Source organism: Sus scrofa, chromosome 13, assembly GCF_000003025.6.
Source record: "Sus scrofa isolate TJ Tabasco breed Duroc chromosome 13, Sscrofa11.1, whole genome shotgun sequence".
Taxonomy (NCBI): domain Eukaryota; kingdom Metazoa; phylum Chordata; class Mammalia; order Artiodactyla; family Suidae; genus Sus; species Sus scrofa.
The window spans coordinates 788,176-811,784 of record NC_010455.5 but is presented as its reverse complement, the minus strand read 5'-3'; the positions used below and the strand labels follow the sequence as shown (position 1 = coordinate 811,784).

General features: G+C 42.2%; 1 protein-coding gene across 3 annotated transcripts in view; it reads right to left on the bottom strand.

Annotated features, from left to right (window-relative positions):
- CPNE4 (copine 4) overlaps positions 1 to 23,609 on the bottom strand; it is a 595,975-nt gene that overhangs the window by 151,991 nt on the left and 420,375 nt on the right. For 2 of the 3 annotated variants that reach the window (XM_021071322.1, XM_021071320.1), the window contains exons 4-5: positions 8,178 to 8,249; positions 4,963 to 5,037 (exon numbers count right to left, since the gene is read on the bottom strand). In XM_021071322.1, coding sequence (XP_020926981.1) covers positions 4,963 to 5,037; positions 8,178 to 8,249 — 147 coding nt within the window. The remainder of the gene's footprint in view (positions 1 to 4,962; positions 5,038 to 8,177; positions 8,250 to 23,609) is intronic. The other variant, XM_021071321.1, reaches the window with a different exon arrangement.

The following is a 23,609-nucleotide window of genomic DNA, read 5'->3' as shown; positions in this document are numbered from 1 at the left end:
TGATATTACCAATAAAAGAGAGAATATATGAGGACACTTAGTAAAGCACTATACAAGCATCAGGATAATTACTATTAAGAAGTCATCCAATTTTTGGATGACTCATAAGCAGCTCACACTCAGAAGTCACAGTTCATAGACAACAAATCTGTCTTTAACTGTATAGTTACTTGACCACAATCTGGAATTTTTAAGCTGCCTTTCCTTGACCATCAGAATTAAAATGGCCCTTGGGACAGTTTAGTGCAATAAAGATTAATTATATAGGAATTTCACTGAAGTTTTGCTACAGAAAAATGTTTTAATTACTTGGAGGCTACATGACTCTGATTTTTTAGCCCAACATGGAAGAAATTTAGTCACCTGAGAGGGTAATAATCAGCTGAGATCTGACACAGAAAAGGAAGCAGTGCATAGCCACGACAGTGATCCTGAAAACAGAATAAATGTAACTAGAAAAGACTAGTTGAAAGACTTGGGTTCATATCCAGACTCTATAGCTTCCTAGCCTTGTGACTTTGGGCAAGTCATTTAAGCTAACTATGCTTCACCTGTAAAATGGAAATAATACTTACTTTTGATAATGTGGCTATGCATTTTGTGGATAATGTAGTTGAAACAAAATACCTGATACATTGTAGATACTCATGAATGATAATTTGCTATCATTAACACAGGTTGGGTTGGTTTGCAGGCAGGCATACTCAAAGAAAGTAAAATCATAGCACAGTATGAGAGAGTTAATGTTTTTTAGAACAGGGGTCAGCAAACTGTAGTGCATGGCCCAAATTTGGCCCACTGCCTGTTTTTGTAAATAAAGTTTTATTGGAACATTGTCATACTCATTCATTTATGCATTGTCTATGGCTGTTTTCATGCCTCAAAGGCAGAACTGAGTAGTTGGGACAGAGATCATATGACCCGTCTAAACTATTCACCATCTGGCCCTTTATAGGAAAAGTTTGCTGACCTTGGCTCTGGAGATGGATTTGCTTGCTTATATGACACCGCATTAAACTAGCACTGTGGTAACATTAAAAAATGCAGCTTATAAGGATCATGATTAAAGATATGAAGACCGCTAGTGTGAGAATCAGTTCCAAAATACCAACATGAATACTTTCTTAGGAAAGGAAGGAAAAAGAACACTTTGTCAGCTTGAACGTTCCAAACTGATTACATTCATACCGCTACTTGATAGATTAATCACCAACTAGCTGCTAATGTAATAAATATGCTTTAGGAGTTAGAAAGCCCACTCAGTGAACTGCATTAATATTAGACAAATTTAAGTTATTTCTTGCAAACCTAATCTCTTTTATGTGCAGTTGCCATGAAGCCTACTTCTCATTTTTCAAGGACTCTGCATTTCCATCTCAAGTAGATAACTGCTGGTCTGCTGAACAGCATTGGAAGTCAAGTTAAAAATGACTATTTCTACAAAAGAAAAGGAACATTTCTCTGTCACTGTGGTTTGCAAAACTACCATTATACTCCACAACAACAGGTCTCATTCATTATACTATTTAAAAATAATAAAAATAAACCCTTTATACCATAAAAGAAATAACGTTTTAATGGAAAATAATTATATTTTCCAAATGTATAAAATAGTCAGAAGAATTACATTATTTTACAATTTTATAAATCAATTTAATAACTGGCTTAATACAAGGCAGCAGGATTCTCACATCTGTTGCTGTCTTCAATCTGTTGTGAAACTAGGCATCATGCAGATTCTGGAAAACCACTGCACCACTGTGACATGATAAGAGTGAAGAAAGAAAATACTGTCCTACTATTACTTTGAAAATGGTTTTGACCTCATGCATTCTCCTGAAAGAGTCTTGGGCCTGGGACCACACCTTGAGGACTGTTGCCTACAGCAGTCATACCCTCACCTTTCTCCTCCCTGGCTCCCTACTTCCCTGAACTAAGATGGGAACATTACCTTTCTAGCTAAGGCTAGAAGGAGGTCCTCCTTGAGAACCCTGGTAACTATCTTTCTGGCTGTGACATGAAATCACTGGTTCTCTTATTCTGATTCTACCACAAAATACTGCGGCAGGTTGTATTTTCCACCACAATGTCCACTGTCCACAGGCTTTTCTACACTATGACTATCACTCCTCCACCAGGGCTGGAGTCTCACCCTCCTCTCCTTGACTCTGGGCTCCTAATGACTCACATATAACCAACAGAAGCAGCAGAAGGTATGATGTATGACTTGCAAGGCTAGGTCAGAAAAGGCTGCACAGCTTTCATCTGCTTCTCTTGGGATGTTCTCTTTGGGGAAAGCAGCCACGAACCCAAGACTACCATGAAGTATGCTTGCTGACTGTCCTGGTGGAGCCCGGCCTTCCAACCATCTCGAGTCCTGGGCATGTGAGTAAAGCTCTTCCACTACCTGAGTTTAACTGAGTGACTTCTGTCAGCGTCATAAGGAGTCGAATTGCCCAGTTGAACCCTGCCTCAATTTCTGACCCTCAAAATTATGACATATAATAAAAGAGTTGTTAGCCTAAGTCACCACATTTTGAGGTGGTCTGTGATGCAGCAACACATAACCAGTGCAGCAACAGTGTCTTTGGATAAGTCACCAGGCCTTGCTGAGCCTCTGTTTCCTGAAGAGGTTGTGTGGGAAAATCTTCACGGTACCAGGTTGCTCCTCAAGTCTACCACTTTGCTCTGTTTCCACCCAAGCCCATTCACCTCCCAGTCTACACTAGAGCAATGGTCTCTGCATTGTTCTGAACAGGGCCTGCTTCTGTCTGGGTGACTGAGTCTGAGCAAATCTCACCACGTTATGGAGGATCTGGGGTCTATAGCTCCAGGGTACTGAGTCTCAGCAATGGGCCACTAAGGGCCCTGGGGAATCCGCAGAGCTGAGGGTGGGAATGGCCATCGAGAACCAGGGTAAGTGCTCTATGAACTCTTAGTTCTGCAAGCCAGTGCTCATTTAGGGAAAACGCTCAAACACCTTAGAGCCAATGGGCCCACTAATAACGCCCCACCTCCCCTTGCACTATAACACAGGTCACTTAGAGGACAAATCAGAGGTATTCGAGAGATGATTAATTGGAAAGAAGCCATTAAGTGAGCAGCTTAAAACTGCTACACACTGATCCAATGGCTTATAATGGCACAGAGAAAGACTACAAAGCAGTCTGGTGAGTTCTTCCAGAACTTGAAGATATGGTGGCAGAGAAAGCACATGCTAATCACAAGGATATGAGGGTTAAGAACTTATGCTCCACTGACATCAACACACACAGTTAGCAGTTTGTAAAAGTGTCTCACAATCCACTCAGGACAACAAAAAAATCCAAGACTTAAGAATAAAGTCTTTCCTAATATCTCCAGGTGAATGAATTACTCTTTTCAGAACACTGATTATGTATCACATCCTCTCATGGCTTGAGTGCTGTTATATTGTTGTTTAAATTGATGGTTCACTTTGATGGTGAATTACAGATTGTGGGCAAGAGAGTGGTTCAAAGTATGCCCTTTTCCCACCAAACAATACATAATAAGCATGCAACAAAGGTTTGATAAAGGAATGATGAATGAGCAAGTACACAGACAAATAAAAAAATGAATAAATGCATAAATGGGTGGAGGCTTTTTTGTAGGTGAAAATGAATGAACTATGCCAGGAGCTAAGCTGTTGCTTGAGACTAAGCTTGAGATACAGGTTTACCTTTCTCAGCCCAATGCCTGTAAGAAATTGTTTGAAAGTGGTGCCACATCCCTAAATTGCCTCTCTTCTGGCTGTCTACTAGGAAAATGGAGTTCTTTGTGAATATATGTATGGAAGTGATGTGTTTTTGACTCAAAGATTGGTTGGAGGGAAATCATAAATATATAGTGAGCATGGAGAGGAAAATTTCTTTTCAGTGGTGGAGACTATAGAACTTGTCTGTAGATATAAAACTAATATGACCTGTGACGGGTGGAAGTTGTGAGATATAATAGAAAGAATACAGATGGGACTCAGACTCACATGGGATGAGTCCTCAGTTTTACCACCAACCAGCAGGGTATGGTGGCCATGAGCATATGCTTTGCAGACCTCCTACTAAAGGAGGTATGACTGACCATAGGCCCCTAGCTGCTGTGCTCTGGGATGCAGCCCTATCCTTACTCCAAGGCCAAGTTATCTATGGACTGCTCCCAGACAGTGCTGTATGTATAGGGGATATGCAGGCACTCATGGGAGATACCGGTCTCTCTCACTGGCAGGTTTTGGCTCAAGGACTCCTTGACGGATTTGTGGAATCCTCCTTAGACTGTATGGCAGTGCAGGACCTGCCCCTTCTCCCCTTCACTCCTTTGCTTACGGTAAGCCTTACATGGTGGTCATTCGCTTTCCCAGACTCCCTCCCACTGTTCCCTACACAAGGGTTTAATCCTAATGAAATCCTTGCATGTTTAACTCCATCCTGGTGTCTGCTTCTTGGATTATCAGGACTAACACATGAAGTGACTTTAGATATATTATTTCATCTTGGAATCTGTTTTCTCGCCTGTAAAATAGGGTTAATAATACCTGTTATGTGGGTGTTATAAGAATGACTGTGATCAGGCATGATAGGTCCTTAACCCTGTATCTGGCAAATATAGGTGCTTAATAAATGTCACTTTTCTTCCTTTCACATCTCTTTTCTTTTGAAATATTCCTAGAGATTAAATCACATTTGCCCGTGCAAATCTGACCCATGGAATCTGGGAGCAAATGAAGTCTTTATGTAACAAAATTGTCCTATTTTAATTATAGCCCCTCTCCCTTCTCATTAATTCCTTCTCAATTTAGGGGAAGTCTTACTTTGCAGACATCTCTGAAATCTTTGATCTGTTTAATAACGTGAGTTGAAAAGGAAAAAATAGCTGTAAGGGAAATCTTATTAAACTTGTGTGCCAGCTTTATTACTTCTTCAATAAGGCTGATGGCAAACACTTTACCTTGTCATCTAATTTCCGTGCATTGAAGGCAAGTTCAACGTAGTCATCATTGCCAGATAATTCTTCAGCAATTACCTGAAGGAAAAAGCACACATCAGGTGCAGTGGTGGTTGGACCACTCAGTGTAGGAATTCATGAACAAAAATATTAGCTCATGTTTGATCCCAAAATCAACAAAGACTGATGTTTGGCATGAAGTTTCCTGCAACTCAGTGAACATGGCATAGCATCTCCAGGTGAACAGGGGAAGCCTCTAGAATGGACAACGGGAGGTAACTAGATCTCATTTATTGAGATGTGGGGTGTAAGCTGAAGAAGGAGGTGTTGGAGCAGTAGTTAGGAAGAATTTCTTCCTTCAAAGGTCACATGGCATTGAAGGGCAGGGCCATAAATAATTATACATATTGTTCCTTTGGGATGTTACAAGGAAAGAGGAGCAGGAAGCAATATTTCTCCAGTGTTTTGAGTCAGATTAACTAGGGATCAGGGAATAAACTGGTCTCTATGTCCTTTCTAGACCAATGGTTATAAAGTCATCTAAGAAATGTTCTAACTCCCATGTTTCAAAAAAGACTGTCCCTTTGGAGTTCCCATTGTGGCTTAGCAGGTTAAGAACATGGCAAAGCATCCATGAGGATGTGGGTTTGATCTTTGGCCTCCCTCAGTGTGCTAAGGATTTGGCATTGCCGCCAGCTCTGTGTTGCTGTGGCTGCGGTGTAGGCTGGCAGCTGCAGTTCTGATTCGACCCCTAGCCTGGGAACTTCCATATGCTACTGGTACGGCCATAAAAAGACAAAACCAACCAACCAACCAACCCCCAAAGGACTTTCCTGGAATTCAGAGACAGGGCGGGGGAGTGTTGCAGGGAGAGAGAGAGATAGAAAGAGTCTGAGCTCAATCTAGGGAGAGAATAAGGATCTTAATCCTGTCCTCCCAAGAACAGAGAATTCCTGACAAAGATTTGGCCTAAGTGAAGAGAAGACAGTATCTAAGAGCCTCTTTCATAAAATATCACTTCCGAATATTTAATAGTGACCCTCAAAGCCTTGGAACAGAAATTGGTGGAAAAAGAACTCAGGAGAAAAACAATAACAACAACAAAAACCTAGGGAAAAATCTAGTTACATGCAGGTTAAACCACTTTTAGACTATGTTAGGACTTCACCATGCATCAGGGTACAGAGCATGGATGCTCTTATCAAATCTGTTACAGAGAGATGCTGAACTTTAATTCAATTTTATCTGCATTCTACCTGGGCTCAACTTTCCATTATGATTTGGGTTCATCTGTTCTGAGTACACACTGGGAATCTCTGGAAATTTCTATTTTATGTGTAATATTAAAGTTAAAAGGGTTGTCTAAGGAGGGAAAGACTCCTCCAAAAGTGTGAGCACCTGAAGAGTAGGGAACCTGAGTCCAGAAACACAGTGAAAACTCAAGAACTACTTGATAAATGAGAAATCATACTGTTTCAATTTTTCATTGCATTCTCTTTTGTCCCATGTCCCCTTAATACCTCTTACACTCCACTTGGGGCATGGTCTTTGGCATGGCCCCTTTGAGAAGTTATGATCTCCATCTGCAAAGACTGGAAAAATTTGCACACAATTTCAAGTGTTTTCCAGGTGCTATGGAAGCCATTGTTCTGATTCAAGAACCAAGGATAAAGAGGAGTATTTAAATATTTAAAATCAGGAAAGAGATTAATTTTTCTGGGTTGTGTGGAGGAGGAAAATCTCCAAGACTTCTTAGAAAAAGCAGCAAGATGAGCTTTTTTTTTTTTCCCCTGGGAAAGAACCATGGGAAAATCTCAATGCTTCTCTGGGATTGAGGCCTTTGGGAGGGAGCCCTTGGGTCCATGGCTTTTTAGAGCACCAAGGGGTCTTCAAAGACCACTGGAACAATTTGTTCATGATTGAACATGGCAGTCAAGAAAAAGCTTGGACATACCCATATGATCTAAAATATTCAAGCTGGAGTTCCTGTAGCGGCTCAGTGGTTAATGAACCCGACTAGTATCCATGAGGACAGGGGTTTGATCCCTGGCCTTGCTCAGTGGGTTAAGGATCTGGAGTTGCTGTGAGCTGTGGTGTAGGTTACAGACTTGTCTTGGATCTGGACTTGCTGTGGCTGTGTTATAGACCGGCAACTGCAGCTCCAATATGATCTCTAGCCTGGGAACCTCCATATGCTGTGAATGTGACCCTATAAAGACAAAAGACAATAAAATAATAAAATAAAATATTCAAGCCAAAACCCCAGATAAGTTCTTGTGAGAATGATCCTACCTTTCACCAGTGGAAATGAAATGCATCTGAATTTTTTCTTTTAAAAAAAGTCTTCAATTTTTTTCTTTTAACAAATCAGTAACTTTCAAGTTAAAAAGGAATATCCAAAGGAACTCAGGAGGTTTGCCTCCTAAGGCAATTTGTCTCACAAGCAATTTAGACTCTCCTGCTACTTTTTCTGTCTATTATGATTATCATATTTTTTTGTTCACAGAGCTAAATGGTTAGACTGCTTTATCTTTCTCAAGGACTGTAATACAAAAAGCCAAAGCTTCGAATACTTGAAAATTTAACATTTTATTTAGAAATACTTCCAATATTACCCAATCAACAAATATGCTCTGTAATCTGCAGTATCCAGTATAGTAGCTGCTAGCCACATGGAACTACTGAGCACTTATGTGACTAGTTGCTTTTATTTAATTTTAAATAATTTTACTTAAGTTTGAATAACCACATGGCACATCTCCAAACTATTATATTAAAGAGGAAAGTTAAATGTTAGGCTCTCTGGTCCTTAGGCAACAAATCAAACTTTAGACTACATGTTATTAGAGCATTGTTTTTCTCCAAAAAATGTGAAACAAGGACAGATAACTTTGATGATTTGAAAATTCTGGACAATTCCATATTCTTACTGTGCTCAATAACTCTATATTTGTCCCCTGCTAAAACCTACATATAATTACAGAAGTGCTTAGTTGAAGTGAACGGCCTCACTTTCAAATCATTTTTCCTAGAATGGAAAGGTCTAAACTGTATTGGAAGGACAAAGAAAGATGGGAAAAAAGAAGGGATGACTCGGATAGCTGAGCAGTTGTGGGATCAATTCCCAACAGCCAGAGGATCTGCCTTCCACATGGCTGGTTGGGACTAGCCAGCACCATCTGGGAACCTGGGCAGGTGGCTGCCTAAGGAGGGCTTACCGTGATGGAGGATTTCCCCGCTGTGTTCCCATGTTTCAACAAGGATTTGGACAGCTTTCTTTGGGAAACAATCTGTACAAAAGGAAACACAAGATGGAGATACTAGTCACATACCTGTAGGTATACTTTTATCATTTCCCCTACAGAGTTCTGCATTTACAGCTCTGCTTGAAATAATGACTTTGATGTCCATTTATTTTCTAAGGTTCTTCCACAAACCTCTCCTAAACACAGGTTATTCCCTCTTATGGTCTATGATGTTGAGCATGTGAGGGATTATAGATAATTACAGTCAATTAGGAGGTGGCTTAATTTTTGCTGAGACATTTATATTAAAATTAGGTAGAATATGTTGGATGCATACACTAAGATAAAGGAGATGAAGTTTCAAAATAATCTCAAATTAGCACTAAAACCTCTCTGCAGTGCAGAGTTGGGTGGGGTGCCAGGAGGGAAAAAAAAAAACCCAAAAAAACTAAAGGTCTAAATATATCCCTCTGTTCTATAACCTCTAGGTTAGAGATATTTTTAATCTATTCTTTTTGGGCATGTGGAAGTTCCCAGGCTGGGGGCTGAATTGGAGCTGTAGCTGCCAGTCTACACCACAGCCAGAGCAATGCAGCATTTGAACTGCATCTGCAAACTACTCCACAGCTCACAGCAACACTGGGTCCTTAACCCACTGAGCAAGGCCATGGATCAAATCTGCATCCACATGGATACTAGTCGGGTTTGTTACCTCTGAGCCAAAACGGGAACTCCAATTATTATTTTTAATATATTCATTAGGAGATATAAAATAAGTCATCAGGGGAGTTCCTGTTATGACACAATGGAAACGAATCCGACTAAGAGCCATGAGGTTGCAGGTTCGATCCCTGGCCTCGATCAGTGGGTTAAAGGCCGGCTGCTGTAGCTCCCATTCAACCCCTTGCCGGGAATCTCCATATGCCGGGGGTGTGGCCCTAAAAAGCAAAAAAAAAAAAAAAAAAAAAAAGGGCATCAGGAATCCAATGCTCAGACAAGCCAACAGGAGTAATTGAGGTTCTCTGCGCAATTCAATGTCAAGGCACAACGAGCAAAACAACTAAAATCACCATTACACTGGGAACTCTTCTCAGCAGCACCTGCCCCATCCCCTTCTTACTCTTTTTTGAAAGAGAAGAGTAGCCAGGCACTGAGGCCCGTGTGGGACGTGCACGCCATGATTCCCAAGGAGACTAGGCTGAAAAGACTCAAATGAAAGCAGTTCTCTCACCAAGTGAGAACAAACCTCCTGCTGCAGGAGGGACTTCTACCCAAGATGACCCCAGGGATCCTTGCTTCCGGGTGTTTGCATCACTGGTGTAATCCCTTCCTTCGAGAGTGGGGTAGATCTAGTGACTCGCTTCCACAGAAGAGAACATCATTACAGTGATAGGGCATTGCTTCCAAGATTAGGTTCTGAAGTCATTCCGACTTCCTTCTCACTCACCATCTCTCATTCTCTCCCCAGAGCCTTTGCCCTGGGGGAAGCAGGCTGCTACATTGTGAAAAGCTCTATAGATCAGTCTATGTGGTAAGGAACTTGTGTCCCCACTCAATAGCCAGAGAGAACCAGAAGTCACCCGGCAGCACAGAAATGAGCTTGGCAGGTTATCCGCGTGGCACCTGAAGGTAACTGTCCCTTGAGCACAGCTTGTGAGACACCCCAGTCCAGAGGCCCCAGACATACTGCCCAGATTTCTGGCACACAGAAACTGTGAGACTATAAATGTTTGTTTTTCAAGCTTTCAAGTTTTGGGGTAATTTTTAATGCAGCAGCAGGTAAAAATACACATAAGATAGGGGAGGGAATCACTGTGAAAAATCATACATAAACCCATTCTTGGAAATCCTTATATATATATCTAATGTATATTACATCCTTATTATATATACTATATTGTCACGAGACATGTTTCTCCAATATTTTCTTAGCCTCTTTGCTGAAAACCCCATCTTGTCCTGCTTTACTTTACCCCATCTTCCTGCTTGGAAAACAGTCCAGTGCTGGTAAATGACTTAAGCTTAAGAATAAAGATCTAAAGGCATAAGTTATTCATAGGGTCAGCTGAATGAGGACTTAATGCATTGGTCTAGGCACGCTGGACCTGTGCCGATTGGCACGCCTTTTGCACAGCATGATACGTCCTCTTAAGAATAAAAGAAAGAGGAGCCTCATGGCCCCAAGGGGTTTATGAGGGGTCATTAGCAGGATATGCATTAGCAAGGAGAACTGAGGTGCAAACTTAGGCATGCAGGGTTGCTGCAGATAGGCACACTGTCTGCAGAAGCACAATGTCTATTCTCGAGATGCTATGCATAGATAGCTGATGACAAGCTTCCTCAAATGCTAATGACTATTAGATGCCTAAAGGTCAGAATAAAAGCTTAATCAGCAATCAGCTATGTGACTTTTAAAATAACTTAAAAAAAACCCCTATATCCTGCACCTACAACCCCCTTCTCGCTTGACATAATCCCAAAGAACACAATAAAAGCAGTGTGGTTTCTTGAGGCAGGGCTCTTGGTCCCAGAGACCTTGAGTCCCTGGGTTCCCACCTTTACTTAAGATAAATGTCTCTGTGTCTTGTTCTATGTTAACTTTTTTCCTTAAGATTCACAGCACCCGTTCTTCAGCCCCATCCTGCTGAGCTGGTCTTGGCACTATATAATATATATATATGGATATTTAAAAATTGAAGTTCAGTTGATTTATAATGTTGTGTTAATTTCCTCTGTACAGCACAGTGATTCAGTTACACACACACACACACACACACACACACACATTATTTTTCATATTCTTTCCCATTATGGTTTATTATAGATACTGAATATAATTACTTGTGCTACACAGTAGGACTTTGTTGTTTATCCATATTATATGTATTAGTTTGCATCTGCCAATCCCAAACTTTCACTCCCCCCCTCCCCTACCTCCCCTTCCCCTTGGCAACTACAAGTGTTCTTTATGTCTACAAGTCTGTTTCTGTTTCAGAGATAATTCACTTGTGTTATATTTTAGATTCTACGTATAAGTGATATCATATAATATTTGTCTTTCTCTGACTTATTCACTGAGTATGATAATCTTTAGGTTTATCCATGTTGGTGCAAATGGCAATATAGGCACATGTAAAGATGCTCAGCATCGCTAATCATTAGAGAAGTGCAAATCAAAACTACAATTAGGTACTACCTCACACTGGTCAGAAAGGCCATCATTACAATTCTATAAATAATAAATCCTGGAGAGGGTGGAAAGAAAAGGGAACCTTCCTACATTGTTGGTGGGAATGTAAATTGGTGCAGCCACTGTGGAGACCAGTATGGAGGTTACTTTAAAAACTAAAAATAGAGTTACCATAAATTCGGAGAGAAGAGACTGGATTTATGAGATTTAAGTTGTAAAATAGTCAGAATTTGGGAATGAACTCAACATGGAGTGGTGGGCATCATAACAGGAGCCATGCCCTTTGGTGAGCTAAGAGTCACAAGAAGAGGACATTAAACTTGAGGGCAAAGAACACAGTTTGGGGTAGAAAGCAGACTGGAGTAGGTTGAAGAAGAGAGGAAGGGAGAGGACAAGGACATGTGCACAAGGAAGTTCTGTTAATTTTGGCTGCACGGTGGGGAAGAAAGAACAGACTCTGAGGGGAAGGAGACGTTCGGTGAGGTTTTTGTTTTTGTGGTCACTTTGTTGCTGATTTTACAGTAACACAAATTTGATATTATCAATTTCCCTTTGTAGAGGAGGAACTTTGGACACTAGAGAGTTTAAATAATTTTCCTAAGGCCACAGAGGGAGTGTGGCAGGAATTTGAACATAGGTCTGACTCCAGAAACTGATCTCCAGTTACATTATGGCTGGTTAAACAAACTCCTTTACCAGATTCAGAAAATGTTTACATCTGGAATTTCATTGCATGCATTTTCTTTTAAGCCCTAGATGTCATGTTAGTGCTTAACCCTCAATATATAATCATGGAAAAGATGGTAAAGAAACAATCAAGTTGAAGCTTAAGAATGAAGTGATCTAAAGGCACTGGCTTTACTTAAGTGTGGTGCAGCATAATAATTAAGAACATAGGTTTTTTATTTATAACTAATGATCAATAAAATGACATGAAAAAATTCAGATGATAAAGGAATTCGTTTTCCTCCCCATAGGAATTCTGAGTCCAAAGTCCTCACCTTTTGCACAGACTCTTTAATAATGTTCCAGTGCTTTTACTCCTGTAGGCAAAATCATTCCTTCCCTCTCCTCATTCCTAGATTATCACTTATCCTAGAAAGGCTTCCATTTCCTAGAATAATGTAGACATTATTTTTTTTTAACTTGAGGTGAACCAAACACAGAGGAAACACAGAAGACAAACAGCAAAAGGACATCAGGAAGACTCTGGTTCCCCTCTGAGGGTTTTCAGCAAAGAAGGGGGTGGGGAAGATATGTGAATAAATGACAAACCAAGGGTCATAAACAGTAGTCAGGTCAATATCTGATTAAAGAAAGGCAACGTTATGCCATTACCTAAACAAATGTGGTCTCAGAAATACTTCTGTCCATTGTCACTGTATTTCATCCACACTGGTTACCTATCCCAATGCTCCAGGTAACCCCAACAACCCTCTCAGCACTGTGATGACCCACACATGGGGTTACCAGGTGCAGGGAGACTGTGGGTTACCAGGTGAGGGGAGACTGTGGGTTACCAGGTGCAGGGAGACTGTGGGTTACCAGGTGAGGGGAGACTGTGTTTACAGACTGTGTCTTTCAAGATCTACATTCTCTTTCTTTAAGGAAGACCAAAGGGGACTTAACCCATGGGAACCTGGATGGTTCCAGGTCTCTCCCCTCACTCTTAACTTATTTAGAAATGCCAGCATTTCCATTTGTAGGGTCTAAAGAGAATGCCTCCCATCTTTTACAAATGCTAGGAAGATAAGTAATTTCTCAGGAAATATTCCTTCTTAAGAAATGGGCATTTGACTAATCAAGCAAGCATTCAAACAAACTTATTTTACAGCCCCACACCTCCATCTCAACTCCAAAGCTGAGTAATAAATAGGGTTTCAAATCTTTCATTGTAACGGTGAGTTGCCCTTGGAGTTGCCATTCTTAGGACTGTTGGGCAGAAATAGTAGGATGCCCAGCTGGAGCATCGATCTATAGAGAGAAACCTATTTGTTGCTGATCCCTTCCCACGAAATCTTTGTTGCAGCTGAAGCAATAGTATCAGACTCCAAAAGGCCTTGGGTCAGGTCAGAGGATGTGAGAGTTAGAGTGACAAGGACTTACCCTCATCCCAGGTGACATCTGAGGCCAACAATTAAGCAGCTCTGCCTGGCATTGAGATACAGAGAATGCACTTCTCAGAGGTCCTCTAATTTGACTCTACTCACCCTATAGTGGGGTCGCAGCCGCAATCTTTAGCACTTGATAGAAGGGTGAGGTGGAGATAAGGAAACACTCTTATTAACAGTTGGACCAGAGGAAAAGTGCACCATTTAGCGCCCTAATCCATATTCACACATGGGTCTGGGGAGGAAGAGCTTCTCCTCCTATGAAGTGGACAGTATTCAACCATCAGGGATCCCTATTTTGCAGGAAAGTGCACTGCTTCATTTAGATGAATGGAAACAAAGTCAGGAGAATGAAAAAATTCTGGTCAGTATTTCAATAAGTGTATATTGGTTGGACTTGCTTACAAGTCTTTCAAAATCATCATTTTGGGGACTAGATAGTTGTTTTTCATGAGATATCTTTTACTGAAAATATCTTCATATTATTTTTCGTGAAATTGCTTTAAGACTATTGCAAAAACAAACATTTATTGCACACCTTCTCGGTGTCATGCAATTTAGAGGTGACAGTGGCAGACAGGTGAAAACATCTTTACAATACTTGACAGTTGCACCTCTGTGAGCCAGAACTGATGATGCCCAAAGCATGTATCAGAGAATTTTCATTCTGTTAAGGTAAGTAACTATTGTATGGAAAAGTCTTTGTGTAAAAAGTCTTTGGAAATCACAGAATTGGATAAAGTTTGACATCTTAACTGCAGGACATCAAGAGAAATTTAGCTGTGAATTACTCTGGGCACAGTCATGGAAGGAGCATTCCTTACACTTTCTTTGGCCCCAAAACCTCTCATCAAGGAGCATCCCCGGTGTTCCGTTAAAATATCAGTTACAACTTCCACCACTACAAGGGATGACCAAGGACTCCTGATGGGTCTCAAAGCAATGAGGAGGACCAACCCAGGTGCCCTCAGGCCTGGCTTGTGCAAACTGGCTGGGCCTCTAAAGGTTGGCATTGACCCCTCTTTGCTTAAAGGATCCTCTGGTGTCCATGCCTGCTGTCCTCAGGCACAGTGAGCTGAAAGTGGGCAGGAATAACACCTTTGGGGGTAGAGTCAGCCAACCGACAGGCTTTGATGCAGAAACCCACAGCTCCTTTGCCCCAGGTTTGGGGTGACTCTAGGTGTCTGTTCTGAATGGAAGCTGAGTTTCCCTGACGGATGGACTTCTAGGTGTTCTCAGTGGTGATTCCTTAGACATCACGCCCTTTGCTTTATTGGCTGCTCTCCTTCCCTTCTACTTCTCCACTCCCATTCTAGTGTTTTCTTCATCTCCCAATTAATCTACTTTCCAATCCTGGTCTGCTTCTGACAGGAGGTTCCAAAATTTACTCTGTGTCAGATAATGTATTAAGTACTTCATACACATTATCTCATTCACTGTCATTTAGTGACAAAACTCTCTCTTGCCCCCAAGCAACTGGGATGAAAGAAGCAAGGCTTAGAGAAATTAAGGAGTTTATCTAAGGTCACACAGTATTGTGTGAATTGTGTTACCACCTCTCTTCATACTCTGAAACCCTGACACACAATGTGGCTGTATTTGGAGATAGGGCCTATACCGAGACAACTGAGGTTGAATGAGGTCATAAGGGTGGGGCCCTGATCCAATAGGTGTCCTTATTTTAAAAAAGAAGATACATCTTTCTCTGAACACTTCATAGAGGAAAGGGTATGTGAGCCCACCTAAGAAGGTCTTAAAGCCAGTGGAGGCCTCACCACAAACCAGTCCTACTGTCACCTTGATCTTAGAATTCCAGCCTCCGGAACTATGATAAAATAAACTGATGTTCCTTAAGCCACTAGTGTGTGATATTTTGTTATAACAGCCCTAACAGACTAATACACATAGCTGATAAGAGTTGAAGCCAAGATTTATTCCTTCATTGAGTATCTTATTTGGTGAATATCTCTTATGTGCTCAGTGTTGAGAATAACATAATCACAGAGGGTAGGCAGGCTCTGCCCTCCCTGCAACAGCTACATAAAACAGGTCAGGGGAGTTCCCGTAGTGGCTCAGCGGTAATGAATTACACTAGTATCCATGAGGATGTGGGTTCAATCCCTGGCCCAATTCAGTGGGTTAAGGATCCGGTGTTTCTGTGAGCTGTGGTATAGGTTGCAGACACGGCTTGGATCTGGCATTGCTGTGGCTGTGGTGTAGGCCAGCAGCTGCAGCTCTGATTCAAGCCCTAGCCTGGGAACTTCCATATGTTGCATGTGTGGCCCTAAAAAGAAAGTCAGATTCCAACTTTGTAAGGAGCAATGTCATGCCATGGGTGGGTGGGAGGAACGGGGACTGACTCACCTTTCCAGGAAGTCAGGTAAGGCTGAAGAAATTACTCCTGACCTGAAGGCTCTTGGACAATAGCCGAAGAGTCAAAGAGGAGAGGGCTGATACTCCAGGTGGAGGGGGCAGTAGGTTTGAAGGGCTTATGTGAATATGAGGAGCAGGGTGAGTATGAAGGTGAGAAAAGAAGTCTTTTTATTTATTTTCAGAGACCAGGCTCTCGGCTGTGCTGCCCTCTGACTCAGTACTTTAGCAAGATTGGCTGTGGTTGGTAAAGTGACCCCATAAAGATATCCATACCCGAAAATTGCTAATACCTGTGGGTATTACCTTACATGGCAAAGAGTCTCTACAAATATAATTAAGGATCTTGAAATAGGGAGATTATCCTGGTTTATTTGGATGGACCCTAAATATAATCTCAAGTGTCCTTATCAGAGGGAATCAGAGGAAGATATAGTGAAACACACTCAGAATAGAAGGGAATATGAAGACAGAGCAGAGAAATATTTGAAGGTGCCAGACATGGCAAGGAATGGATTCTTCCCTAGAGGCTTCAGGAAGAAGGTGGTCCTGCCGACACCTTGATTTTAGATTTCTGCCCCCAGAACTTTGAGAGAATAAATTCATGTTGTTGTAAGCCACGACATTTGTGGTAATTTTTAACAGTAAACACAGGAAACTAATAGACTGATTTAGCCCATGATCAGGTTCAGATGGTCCTGGTGATGACTGAGTTTAAGGAAGTCCCTACCTTCCCCTTTTCATCCCTAAGACTTCTGGGTAGTATCACTTCACCTGCAGGAGTCAGACTTGCTCAAGGTAAACATGCCAAAAGGCCTTGGCCTTGACACTCTCCCTCCCTTCCCTGGCCACCTTGCTCCCACCACTGACCCAGAGGCCCTGTTATCCTACCTGAGCACTGAATAATGCCTGAGAGCTTGGGTTTCTCATGTGCACTATGAATAAAGGGAAACTTTAAAATTGTCTTAGTATTAAAAATAGTCTTTAAGAACTATGCTTTTTTCTTATGCTGTTCCCTCTGCATAGGAAAACTCATATGCTATCCTCTCAATTGGCAAATTTTATTAATTTTTAAGATAACTTGCTAGAAGTTTGGGTGGTAAGAGTGATGTGGAGTCGCCTGTGGGACAGAGATCTGTGCCTTTGCCCCTCACAGTGTGTCCTCCCCTCCTCACCCCATCTGGCTCCCTCCAGCAGTAGGCATGGCCTGGGAACTTGCTAAAAATGCCCACTCTCAGGGCACATCCCAGACTGGCTGAATTAGAATCTGCATTTTGATGAGATTCCCCAGGTGATGTGCATGTACATTAAAGGCAAGGAGCCCTGAGCTAGAAAGAGAATTGCACAGAGACAATTTTAGTACAATATGATCAAATTAAAAAGATTTATAGAAAAGGGCTTTAAAAGGAATCAGGTCTACTGACTTGGACTAAAGGAGCAAAGAGGCTTTCTCTGCCATTTGGGGAAAGGACAGGGAACACATGGGTGTATGTGTATTTTATGTGCTTACAGACTAGGCCTCAGCTCCCCAGTGGAGACATCCAGAAGGACCAGTCTGGGGACAATGATTCTGAGTGACAGGAGTGATGGGCAATCAGCAGACTTATGCTTCCTATCTTAAGCTTTCATTAAGCAGGGTTTTAATTACTTCAAGTGTAATTATAGGCTTTTACCCTTTCTCTGACTTCATTTGCAAGAGATGGAGTGGAGAGAGTTTCAGAGAGGGATTTAAGGATTGCCTGTGTATAACTCATGTACCTTTGTCTCCTCATCACAAATGATCTGGCTCAGAGGCTGCCTCCCTACCCCTTGATGAGCCATAACACATGGAGAGCAGGAGAAAGAGAAGGAGCCATGTCTCCAAGCAGCCAGTGCCCAGAGTAAGGCATCGTGTCAGGTCAGGGGCAGAAGGAGCTTTCTGACCACCACCTTTGGCAGGCAGTAACTCATCTTCAGGAAGGCTGGTAAGCAAACACTAGTAGTCCCCAGGACAGGGGAGAGTGGGAGAAATCCTTTGACCATTTTTAAGTGAAGGAAGCAAATTCAAAACTTTCAAGTTGTTAGACTAGGTATTTTCATTACCAGTTAACAGGTGAAGAGACCACAGACTCAACGATAACTAAGGTCACACAACTATCAAAGATATTATTGAAGGACCACTTAATATGTGCCAGCTACTGCTCAAAAGTGCCTTATGCGCATTGATTTATTTCATTCTCATGACAGCTCTGTGGAGTATTATGCCTATTTACAGATGCAAAAACTGACTATAGCGAGTATATTGGTTTGCGAGGGCTGCCATAACACATTTTTACAAACTTACTGTCATAAAACAATAGAACTGTATTTTCTCAAGGTCCCAGAGGGCAGAGTCTGAAATCAAAGCATCTACCAGGCCATGTTCCCTCTAGAGATTCTAAGAGTGACTTCGCTATCTTGTCTCTTCTGGAGTCTGATGCCTGCCAGTGTCCCCTGGCCTGTGGCTCATCCTCTACCTCCTTCCTGTGGTCCACTCCTGTGTCTCTCCTCTGTGATTCTTTTATAAGGACACTTGTCACTGGATTTATCCCACCTGGATAATCTAGGAGGAGATTCTCTAGGAGGAGAATCTCTTCATCTTGAGATTTTTTACTCAATTAGATCTGCAGTGACTCATTGTCCAAATAAGGTCATATACAGATTATGGGACTGAGAATGCAGACTCATCTTTCTTGGGGACATTATCTGGCCCACTACAGAGAGGCTAGGTGACTTGTTCAAGTTTGTACAGCCAGGAAACAGCAGAGCTTGGATTTAAACCCAGACTGTCCAGCTCCAGAGTCCATTCCCTCTCTGCTGCTTCCCATAAATGATTCAGGCAGGGCTTGATCCAGGCCCCATGCTAAACCCTACCAGATGGTATGTATGCAGTGATTCACATGTATTCCTCTCCCTGGAGGAGTTGGCCTCAGAGGGGAGTTCTCTGTCCCCCAAACCATTGCAGAGGCCACCTAACTCGTCCTCTAGCTTCACTCTTTCTAAAAAATGTAGAGTAAGGATCTCACATGAGGCTTCAATGCTGAGCCTGGTGGGGGGCCAGGCAGGTTAACCCCTCTGTGCCTCAGTTTCTTCTGTGAAATGGTGATAGTCCCATCCATCCCACTGCTTTCATATGTGCATAATGAATGCTAACAAAATCTCAGCATCAGGCACATAGTGATGCTTTGGGAATGCTCCTTCCTCTTCTTTTCTCCCCCATCTGATCAATCCTTACATAGAGACAATCATAGTCACCGACTGGTTTGGACAGTTGTCCTGGCAGTGGAGTGGAAAGAGGTGGATGGTAAAGATATTTAAGACACTGAGTTGATGGTGCTTTGGGAATGGCTGATTGGTGGGCTGCAGGGAAGAGGGAAGGAGGGAGTGACATGAGGAACGGCTCTCGGGTTTGGGGCCTCTGCATCTGAGAGGGCAGACGTCTCATTCCCTGAATGGGACACAGCAGAGATGGTGCAGATGGAGGGTGAACAGGGAAAGCAAGAAGGCATGGTGAGTTTGGTTTTGGGCTGCTGTGTCTGAGGTATCTGTGAGTCATCCAAGAGGAGTCAGTATCTAGATACCCTTGAGTATATAAGTCTAGAGCATGGAGGAGAGGCCTGAACTGAGAGTCTCCAAAGTGTGGATGATGAATGGAAGGGCAGGAGCTTATAGGAGACTTTATGAAGGAAAGAAAGGAGAGGTCTTAGAGTCAGGTGCCCTTCCCAGACTGAAACCCACAGCAATGTCTCCTCACTACCCTCAGCCTCTGAACCCTGTGGGGGCCAAGCCTCCTCTCTCCCATGGAGGGGTGAGAGATCCTCCCGGCTTGGAGGTTGTGTTGCTGTGGCTGGGGCTATGATCTGCTGGGGGCAGGGACTGCCTTCTTTTCTATGTGCTGATGGAGGCTTCAAAAGGAACAAGATTAAAAAGTGTGAGGCATCACTAACAATGAAATATCAGAAAGAGAAGTTAAGGAAGCAATCCCATTTACCATCACATCAAAAAGAATAAAATACTTAGGAATAAACCTACCTAAGGAGGCAAAAGACCTGTAGTCTAAAAACTAGAAAATGCTGATGAATGAAATGAAAGACAACATAAACAGATGGAGAGACATACTGCATTTTTAAATTGAAAGAATAAATATTGTCAAAATGACCATAATCCCCAAGGCAAGCTACAGATTCAGTGCAATCTCTATCAAATTATCAAAGGCATCTTTCACAGAACTGGAACAAAAATTTTTAAATTTGTATGGAAACACTAAAGGTCTAGAATAGCCAAAACAATCTTGAGAAATAAGAATGGAGCTGTAGGATTCAGGAGCTGACTTCAGACTATACCACAAAACTACAGTTATCCAAATGGTATGGTACTGTGAATTTCCATGGTGGCTCAGTGGAAATGAATCCGACTAGTGTCCATGGGGATGCAGGTTTGATCCCTGGCCTTGCAGGGATCTGGCATTGCCATGAGCTGTGGTGTAGGCTCCAGACATGGCTTGGAGCTTGTGTTGCTGTGGCTGTGGTGTAGGCCAGAAGCTGTAGCTCCGATTTGATCCCTAACCTAGGAACTTCCATAGCCCGGTGCAGCCTTAAAAAGCAAAAATGAAACAAAAGAAAAAACAACCCCCCCAACCCCCACCCCCAAACCTGTATGGTATTGGCACAAAAGCAGAAATATAGATCAATGCAACAAGTAGAAAGCCCAAAAAGAAACCCATGCATTTACAGTCAATTAGTCTACAACACAAGAGGCAAGACTATACAATGGAGAAAAGACAGTCTCTTCAATGTTGTGCTGGGAAAACTGGACAGCTTACATGCAAAAGAATGCAACTAGGACATTCTCTAACACCATACACAAACTCAAAATGGACTAAAGACCTAACTGTAAGGCTGGATACTATAAAACCCCTAGAGGAAGACATAGACAGGACACTCTTACATAAATCAAAGCAATATTTTTTGGATCTATCTCCTAGAGTAATGGAAACAAAAGTAAAAATAAACAAACTCGACCTAACTAAACTTAAAAGCTTTTGCAAAGGAAACAATAAGCAAAACAAAAAGACAACCTATGGAATGGGAGAAAGTATTTGCAAATAATGCAACCAATAGGGGATTAATTTCCAAAATATACAAATAGTTCATACAACTCATATCAAAAAAAGCAACCCAACCAAAAAATGGGCAGAAGACCTAAAGAGATAGTTCTCTAAAGATGATATATAGATGGCCCATCTATGTCTTCCTTCCCATTTCAAGCTTTTCTGATTCTAGTGGAATCCTACCTGCAAGTCCTACTGCAATATTTAGTTTTTTTGGTTCTAGTCTCACTGTGGAGAGACAGGCCTAGAGGATTTCCACCACTTTGTTTTTGATAACTGACCTGGGAGTGCATGCTGATCTCAGACTCCTGTGGGCAGAAGCAGGGGAAGAGTGGGTGAAGCCCTGTAATCAGCTTGCTTAGCCTAGTCTGACCTCCCTGCTGGCCAGAGAAGCCCCAAAGGCTCACATTCCATTGAAAACAAAGATAATGAATTCACACTCAGCCTCATTTTGCCCCTCAATCTAAAATCAAGACTTGGGGAGTAAATGTAAATGCCCTGAAGGGTGGGTTTAGACAGGCAGTAATTCTGTGTTGGGTGCTAGAGGGATTGGAATGAAGGCTGGTTGGCCATAAGCAAAAGTGGGGGGAGGTCTGGTAGAGGTCCCAATAGCTGCTTCCAAATCCAGCTGGCACATGTGGGTGATAGACCCAGGGCAACCTGGCAGGGCAGGTGGAGGGCTGAGTGCCACCCACCCTGCCTTAAGGGACTGGACCGGGACAAACACCTAGAGCTGATTTTCCACCGTGACTTGTCAGTTCTTGCTAATTCTCACTTAGTTTCAGGTAACTTTCCCTCCTCCCTTGTCCTCCCATAAAGCTGGGAGAGTACCATTTTCCTGTGCTTATATGTGGAACAGGACTGTAAACACAGGCCCAGTTTTCAAAAATTAGAGTATAGTTGGTTTACAATGTTGTGCCAATTTCTGCTGTACAGCAAAGTGACCCGGTCTCTCCCCCCAAATACATACATATCCATTCCTTTTCTCATTATATTCCATCATGTTCTATCCCAAGAGAATACTGTACTGTGTTGTTCAGTAGGATCTCATTGCTTATCCATTCTATATGTAATAGTTTGCATCCACATAAACCCATTTGAATCGCCACTATTATCTTTGGAAAGCTATCTTTGAAATTAAGCAGACATGAGGAGCTGCTTTCCTGGGGTGGTGCTGGTGGGATCCTTAGGCAGGAGGTACAGTCTGTGGCTGAATGACATCTATGATTGGCAGGCTCAGTCCTGGATGAGATGAGAAGGGTTGGGGGCAGTTGAGGTGGGCAGAGGGGATCCTGCAAAGGGATGAGGATGCAGAGAGGGATGCTTACTTTCAGGGACAAAGGGAAGGACAGAGATGAGTGAGAATCATTGATTACTAGAACTGGAAGGAATGTAGAGATTAATCAATACAAAACCTTCCCTCTATAACAAGGGCATTACATCACTGAGATCACACTGGGACTTGGTAAAGACAGGTTTCAGAGCATATGATGCCAGTCTAGGAGACCATGGAGGAAATTTAAGGGTACAAAAGGAGGTTCTAGAGGAAGCAAGGGATTTCCCCTAGGATCTGAATGTAAGAAGATTACTTGCTCAACAAAGATAGCCAAGGAAAAAGGCAAGAATTAATTTTCTTCTTCTTGGAAAGCTGAGGCGTGTGCTCACCCACAATTGCCCTGTGTGAATCCTACCTCCCTATGCACAGAATAGTCATCAAGGGAAGTAGCACTGCTTCCGAGGATTTCTCAACAGGTCCATGGGAGCCAAGATGATGGTATTTATTGATGACATCACTAATCACTCATCTGCCTTGTGCTTGCAGTAATTCTGCAAAGTTGAGGAAAGCTTTTTGTGTGCACAACAGAAAGAAAATGAGTTGCCTGCTGTAATGTGTACAATTTGACTTCCTGAGCCATCAATTTTATGCCATGGGGCTACTGGATATTACGCAACAAAATACCAACCTTGGGAATTGTGGGTTTTACAATGAGCTCAGATAGCACCTTCTGCACCATCATACCCCAAGTACTTGTGGATAGTGTCCATTTCAGCCTGAGACAAAATGCCCATGCATCATTGACAGCTTGTCTTCAATCCTTTCAGGGGTCATTGTGGCTGATGTAATCCTAACATTCACCTGTGGCAGGAGAGGAACCATCAGTCTGGATAACAGGTTCACTCAACTACACTGAGTGGTTAGGAGAAATGATCTTTGGAAACCAAGACCCTCACTGCGAATATAAACTCAAAGCTATATACTTGGTTCTTTGTGGGACTATAACTTCATGAAGCAATTCCCTTACTTTCCAGATGTTTTTTGTCCTTCTTATTTTCTTCATATTATTGCTTCAAATATTAGTTATTTTTCATAATTGAAACTAGTGATACAGTGTCCAAGTTTCATTAGCCCTGGTTCTCAAAGTGGGGCTTCTGACCAGCAGTATCTCCATCCCCTGGAAACTCAGAAAGGCAAACCATTTGGTTTCTCCCTAAATTTTCTGAATCAGTAACTCTGGGGGGTAAGGCCCATATTCCATGTTTTAATAAGCTTCCAGATGGCTCTGATAAGTTCAAGTTTGAGCACCCCTGCTCTGTGGGAAGAAGGC